At 37.1% G+C, this 7501-nt stretch overlaps 1 protein-coding gene across 1 annotated transcript; it reads left to right on the top strand.

The window, feature by feature from the left end:
- The first annotated feature begins 335 nt into the window (after positions 1–335).
- msmo1 (methylsterol monooxygenase 1) lies at positions 336–5946 on the top strand. Its single transcript, XM_037765912.1, has 6 exons — positions 336–447; positions 2979–3272; positions 3381–3529; positions 3934–4060; positions 4223–4377; positions 5183–5946. The coding sequence occupies exons 2-6, from the start codon at positions 3018–3020 to the stop codon at positions 5370–5372; spliced, it is 876 nt and encodes a 291-aa protein (XP_037621840.1). The 5' UTR covers positions 336–447; positions 2979–3017; the 3' UTR covers positions 5373–5946.
- Positions 5947–7501: the final 1555 nt, after the last annotated feature.

Raw genomic sequence — 7501 nt, 5'->3', positions numbered from 1 at the left:
TTCACAATCAGTTTAGTGGTGCTTTAATTGAATGCAATGATCATTTTTTTTTAAATGTTTTAAACTTTATACATCAGTTTATTTGTCTCAAAGCCTCTACACCATTTCCAAAGTTGACATTGAAGTCACAAATGTAAATGTGAGCCGGAAGACACACATGTATGTGCATTATGACTCAAAGTTCTCCTGACCACCCCATCCCTCTCTTCACACAGCCCATCATCACTGCGCAGGTTATGAAAGCAGAGCTCGCCTCTGATTGGCTGTCGCTGTAGAAACATACAGTCTCACTATCATCGCTCCATCCAGCGGACCAATCAGCGAGGCCGCTCGGCCCCCTGACGTCACTCTGCTCTCCTCTCGACCAATCAGATCGCTCCATATGACTGTACTTCACCCGGCCGGCCGCCTCTGAGCTCTCAGGTAGACGGCACGTACCACGGAAAGGTGAGTTTATACCGTCCTGAGCTGAATATAAGATATTTAGATGATCTATTCTAGCAGCGATTGATAAAGTACATCTGTTGTTTATGTATTTGAGCGAGGAATAGAAGCAGACGTCGAGAAGCAGCAAGTTGGGAACATGTTGTCCTGTTTTGTTTTCTAAAACACATAAATAGTTCATTAATAATCATGAAATAGTGTCCAGTTATACTGGAGGGATGCAATGAAATGTTTGGCGGCTGTGAGTGTTTGTCTGCTTGTTTCATTGAGCTGTTTAAGTTGGTGCACTAACAGTGTGATTCTGCAGCTTCTGTGCACAATTTATTGATTCAAATAATATTTATTGGCAGTGGTGGAAGAAGTATTAAGACCTTTTACTGAAGTAAAACTACATACTACTATAGTATTAGCATTAAAATATAGGCCTACTTAGAGTATCAAAAGAAAAAAGTACTCATTATGCAGAATGGCCCACTTCAGAATAATATATATATTATTGGATTATAATTAGTGATGCATGTGTACATCACAAATTGCTTTTCCCCATGTTGTCCATGTATCTGTTTTTATGTTTTTTATTTTTTTCCCACTCACAATGTTGTTTGGTTACGATTGCCCAGAAATCTTTATAGACATTTAAATCAATATCCTCCTCACAAACACACACACTTGTCTTTTTTTTTAATATATATTTACTGTGTTGTTATTGTTGTTATTATATATATATTGTCCTAATTGTTTTGTTATCACTATTATGTAGTCATATTGTTTCTTTATATTAATCTTGTCTCTAGGTGGAGGCTTCAGATAAGCCCAGTGGGTTTTTTGCCTCTTCCTGCACTGTATATTATTCATTTATTTATTTTTTGTTATGTTGTATAGTCTTAAATTGGGCAAAATAAATAAACAAGTTGGGTTAATTTTAAGTACTTTATGTACTGCTGGGTAACTTAACCTGTGATTAAAAACATCATAATGTATTAATTGATTTTTCTTATTTTCTATTATTAATCCAAATATGCAAAGTAACTAGTAACTAAAGCTGTCAAATACATGAAGTGGAGTAAAATGTACAATATTTGCTTTCTAAATGGATTGGAGTAAAAGTATAAAGTAACGTAAAGTACAAGTACATCATAATTGTACTTACAGTAAGTACTTGAGTTAATGTACTTAGTTACATTCCACCTCTTGGACAGACCAATAGGTACATGGTATTCTGTCATAGTGTACCACCATTAGTTTTCTTCAAAGCAATAATAAAAACACATTAACACCTGTAAAAGGAGTAAATATTAACGATGAGATCATTATATGATGTTATAATCACTTAATATAAGTGCACAGTGTAAATTGTGATCTAAATGAGTTAAATTATGAGTTTAGTAATTACTTTATGTATTTCAGTGGTGTAATGTCTTAAAATTCTGCAGTGGTGGAGGATTACATTTACTCAGCAATCAAGTACAATTTGATGGTACTTGAAGCCTGATTTCCTGGAGTATTTACATGTAACGATACTTTTTATTTTTACTTACTTCTACTCTACAATTCTGTTGTACTTTTTACTGCGCTACATTTATATTACAACTACAGTTACTTTGCAGATTCAGATTTTACATACAAAAGCTATTGTCCATTTATAAAATATTATGCATGATTATAGATTAAACTATCCAACATTATATAAAGTAGGTAACAGATCCACATCGACAGCTGCAACATTTAAAATGCTGCAAATATGTTAATGCACCGATAATAATCTAATCATGTAATATAACACTTGCTGATAACACTTCTTCACTTTTACGTGGTGTTATAACAGATTTTACTTAGATAAAGTAACTGAATAGTTCTTACATCACAGTCTATTAGTCATGTTTCTGCATGCTTGTAAATAGCATTTATTATTTCAAATAGTATTTAGTTTACTAAATTTAATTTGCTGATAATTAATGTAATTTTTAAAAGGCGTCTGTGTTTTGGTGTAGTTTTAAGTAGTTCACATTTCGATTTACAAAGGGGAAAAAAAATTGATTAATAAATGTCTATAAGTTCAGTGTTTGATTATATTTTCAGTGTATTTGTATATTCATAAAATGTGTTTAAAAAGTATTTATTACTATATCATGATTAGACATTGCATTATAATGTGGTAGCAAACTACAATAACTCAGTTAGAAACTGAATATGTGCTGCAAACTAAATATTCTGAACTTTTGATGGTTTATAATTAGCACACATTGTAAACGGTGATTAAAAGTGAGATAGATTGGAGTGTAAAAGTTAATTGTTTTGTAATAATGATTTTAAATTCATCATATTATGGCAGTTTTTATTATCTATTGTTTTTTTATGATGTCTCTGCTATAAGTGGAATGGACTATCCAGTTTCCTTTCTTCACATTATCATTTTTTTTATTGAAAAGACAAACTTGTAGTGGACTAACATGACTGAGAGTATTATCTGTCCACCCGTAGCTGTAATAATACATCCTGTCTGAGAGTGTAACACTGTGTTCCTGTTTTCCCAGTCTTCTCTCCAGACCTGCAGTCACCTTGCGTTGTCCATCATGGAGGTGAACGGCACGGCAGATATCTTGAGCTCTGCCTACCTGGCGGCGGAGTATGTAGACGCGGTGTTGCCAGAAAACCCCTTCCAGCCCTCACTGAAACACGCCTGGGGCTACATGCTGGACAACTACACCAAGTTCCAGATTGCCACCTGGGGGTCGCTCATCGTCCACGAGTTCATCTACTTCCTGTTCTGCCTGCCTAGCTTCCTCTTCCAGTTCATGCCCTTCATGCAGAAATACAAGATCCAACAGGTGTGTGTGGGTTTTTTTTGGTTGTTATGATTTTTATTTTCAGAATCTAAGATGACATTATTATTTAATAAACCTTGTGTGTGTATGTGTGTGTGTGTGTGTGTGTAGGACAAGCCAGAGACGTGGGAGAAACAGTGGAGATGTTTCAAGATGCTGCTCTTCAACCATTTCTGTATCCAGCTGCCGTTGATCTGTGGGACTTACTACTTCACTGAATTCTTCAACATCCCGTATGACTGGGACTCAATGCCGCGCTGGTCAGTGGAAGTTCAATAAAACAGACCTGAACGCGTCATATTCAAAGCACCCTAGATATAGAGTAGAGTATTTATACAACTGCCACACGTGTGTTTGCAATCATCCAAAACAAGGTTTGAATGCAACATATATGAATGTATTTTTTGTCTCTTGTTGCAAACTCACTTTGCATTACCTTATCAGAAGTCGTCCATTTAATTGATTAAGAATTATTTTGTCTATTTTTCTGACTTATAGAGGACAATAAAGAATTAATCTGAATCTGAAATCTGCTACCATTCGTCTAAGGACCTTCAGTGGGATCCAACAGTAAACTCTGTTAGTTAATAACTCAGTGTGCTTCTCCTCTCTCTTCTTGTCTTCGTCTCCTCTCTCTTCTCGTCTTCGTCTCCTCTCTCTTCAGGCCGTACGTCTTGACTCAGTGCTTCGGCTGTGCTGTTGTTGAAGACACGTGGCACTACTTCCTCCATCGCCTGCTGCATCACCGCAGAATCTACAAATACATCCACAAAGTCCACCACGAGTTCACCGTGAGAACAACACACACATGATAAGATAAATAAGCACAACATTCTCTGGTTAAGCTCTTTACTGAAGAGTTACTTATTAATGATGTTGTAGCTCTCACACATAAACACACACACAAGCACATGCACATGTCTTCATCCCAGTGTCTCCGCTGTCCCTCCTAGGCTCCGTTCGGCATGCAGGCAGAATACGCTCATCCTGCTGAGACTCTCATCTTGGGAGCTGGTTTCTTCATTGGCATCATGATCTTCTGTAACCACGTCTTCTTCCTGTGGGCCTGGGTGTCCTTCCGCCTGCTGGAGACCATCGACGTCCACAGGTAGGACACTTTTTCTCTACTCCCTTTCCTTCCCTCTCTGCAGGTAGAAATAGAGCTTTGTTTGACCGTTTATCAGTACGACTCTAAAGAGAGCAAACATTTACTTTAAGTATTCGATAAGCAGAGCAGCAATTACATCACCGATTACAACAGCCAGTGAGGCGATAGTACTACACTTCCTCATTGTGTCAACTCTGTCAGTAATGTAAGACGTCGACCACTAGAGGGCCACAGAGAACACCAGATGTTACTATCATATTATCAGGTCACATAGAACTCATCCCTATTGAGATATTTATTATTATAATACATTTATATTTTGCCTTTATTTTATACACACATACATACATGTATACTGAAGACTTGTATGCACATACAGAAAAAATAACTCAAAAGACATGAGGTGGCATAAACAATACCACAAATTGTATTTTCATTATGGTGTTACTCTGTACACACGACATTTATTGCACACCTGAAGAGGAATCCCTCCTCTGTTGCTCTTCCTGAGGTTTCTTCCATTTTTTATTTTTCCCCTGTTAAAAGTTTTTTTTGGGGGAGTTTTTCCTCATCTGATGAGAGTGTCGCACCGTAAAGGACAGAGGGTGTCGTACCCTGTACAGATTGTAAAGCCCCCTGAGGCAAAATTGTGATTTGTGATTTTGGGCTATACAAATAAAATTGATTGACTAGATGCCGCCAAATCCTACAAACTGCACCTTTAATATCTGACACAGAACAACTAGTGTTGATTTCTTTGAATGACAGACTTCTGAATCCCTATTTTTTCTTCGCTCCCTCTCAGTGGTTACGACATCCCTCTGAACCCGCTCCACCTGATCCCGTTCTACGCCGGCACCCGTTTCCACGACTTTCACCACATGAACTTCACGGGTAACTACTCGTCCACCTTCACCTGGTGGGACAAGCTGCTGAAGACGGACAACCAGTACAACAAGTACATGCAGAAACAGGGAGACAAGAAGGAGCAGTAAACCACTCTCAGTTTATACCATTACGGTTCATACACTCACCTGGTTTGTCCGGAGGAGGGAGGAGACAGTGGGTTGGACATACACACAAACAGTGCTGCTTTTCCCCTCTCTCTCTCTCACACACACAAACACACACACACACACACTTGTACTGATTCTGAATCGGACTGCATGTTGACTTCAGTCCGTCTTCTGTGCCTTTTTGCAAAAGAAGTATTTTTGTCTGCTCCTTCTGTCAACAGCTGCTGGCTGAATAAAAACTGTTAACATCCTCATTTTGATCGTTGCCTTGCTTGGTCATTGAATGATAATGACCTTCTTGTGAAATGCTTTCGTTTACCTTTGAATGTCTGAGCACTTTAGCGCTTCCTCTTTAGTTAAACTGAGTCAGAGTGACGCTGCATCTCAGCGGGAACTCTCTAAACTCAAGTCAGGCATGTTTGACGCAAATCCATGTATATTTTTTGATGAAAAGGGATTGGCTCATAATGGCACTTCCAGGTTGTTCAAGCCTATTTTGTTTAAGACTGTACAAATAAATAAATAAATGTTGTTTTGGTTTTACAACAAGAAACCTTGAATATGTTTTCTGTTTTTATCATAAATAAATGAACCTATTTGAACAGGAGTTTGGTTGTGTGAAGTAGTATTTTTTCCACAACTCAAAGATATTCTGTTTACTGTCATAGAGGAGTAAAGAAACCAGAAAATATTCACATTTAAGAAGCTGGAATCAGAATTTTTACTTTTTTTCTTAAAAAATGACTGATTAATCGATTATCAAAATAGTTGGCGATTAATTTAATAGTCGACAACTAATCGATTAATCGTTGCAGCTCTAAAAAGAATGCTTCATTCTCATCAGATCATGATAAAAGCCTCTGTATTAATAAGATATTGTTCATTTTTGACACATGGACACACTTCTACACATCTTCGACTGCTCAGGCTCAGATATTTCTAGCATCACAGATGTGAATCTTCCCTGTTGGTGTTCCTCTGTAGACACTGTTGTAGTGTGTTGATGGAGAAAGTGTTAGTTTATTATGCTGTAGGTTCCCTCCATCTCCTCTCTGCTGCACTGTGGACACACCCCAACTGCTGCGTCAAGTCAGCCAGCAGCAGCAGATACCAAACAGGAAGTGAGGCAGTTTTATATGAAGGACCAAAACTGAGTTAATAAACACATGAGTAAATACATCGATAACATGGTCCAACACACTCTGAAATACATTAATAAATAAAATTAATCAAATTAATTGCTTTACTCACACTTCATTTTCTGTTGTAGGATTTGTTTTCTCCCAGCAGAGTTGATTATGGGATTTATTTTTCGTAGCTCTATATACTTTGGTGCTCTGTAATAGAAACACGCAATCTAATATTACCTGCTTGGGTTTGCAGTAGAGTTGCAACTGACAGTTATTTTCATTATCAATCAATCTGTTGATTATTTTTGTGATTAATGACAGAAAATAGTGAAAAGTACCAAACAGTTTCCCAGAGCCCGAGGTGACATCTTCACGTTGCTTGATTTGTCTGACTAACAGTCCAAAGACAAATGTACTGTTACTACTGTAGCACTACCACAATTACATCAATAATGCTATTTCCAAAAACTTGCATTACTCAAACTCATGCACTTTATCCTTAATTATTCTCTTTTGATTTTATATTTACAATATTATAAAATAGAGATCGATGATACAAAACAGAAAAAGCAATCGTCATAAACACTTGATAATGAATTTCCTGATGATTGATTAATTAATTGATTATTGCAGCAAAATGCACACAATAATAACATGTTTTAAAGTACACAAAGGAATCATGGCACATAGACTGAACACGCAAATAAAAAAAAAACCAACATCTCCTTTGTAGCTTTTGAGTATTTATTGTGTTTTTGCAGCCTTCTTTTGTAGGATATAAACTGTGATAGTAAATTGAAAAACAATCCTAATTTAAGTGAGGGATAACGTACAGCGAGCCGGTCATTGTTGTGAAAAAAACCCCGACATGGCGATCCTGCACAAATGGTGGACTCTCATCGCCCTGAAGGGGATTCTCTCACAACAATGACCCGCTAGCTGTACATTATCCCGCTTATTAAATGTCTGCTTACTCAA

The sequence above is a fragment of the Sebastes umbrosus genome, chromosome 3 (assembly GCF_015220745.1).
Source record: "Sebastes umbrosus isolate fSebUmb1 chromosome 3, fSebUmb1.pri, whole genome shotgun sequence".
NCBI classification, from domain to species: Eukaryota; Metazoa; Chordata; class Actinopteri; order Perciformes; family Sebastidae; genus Sebastes; species Sebastes umbrosus.
This window is presented reverse-complemented; position numbering and strand designations above follow the sequence as displayed.

Bases quoted from the DNA above. Each gene is read 5' to 3' on its own strand.
- msmo1 (XM_037765912.1), top strand. From the start codon at position 3,018: ATGGAGGTGAACGGCACGGCAGATATCTTGAGCTCTGCCTACCTGGCG. The intron at 3,530-3,933 runs GTCAGTGGAAGT...CTCTCTCTTCAG, and splicing joins TGGGACTCAATGCCGCGCTG to GCCGTACGTCTTGACTCAGT. The intron at 4,061-4,222 runs GTGAGAACAACA...TGTCCCTCCTAG, and splicing joins AAGTCCACCACGAGTTCACC to GCTCCGTTCGGCATGCAGGC.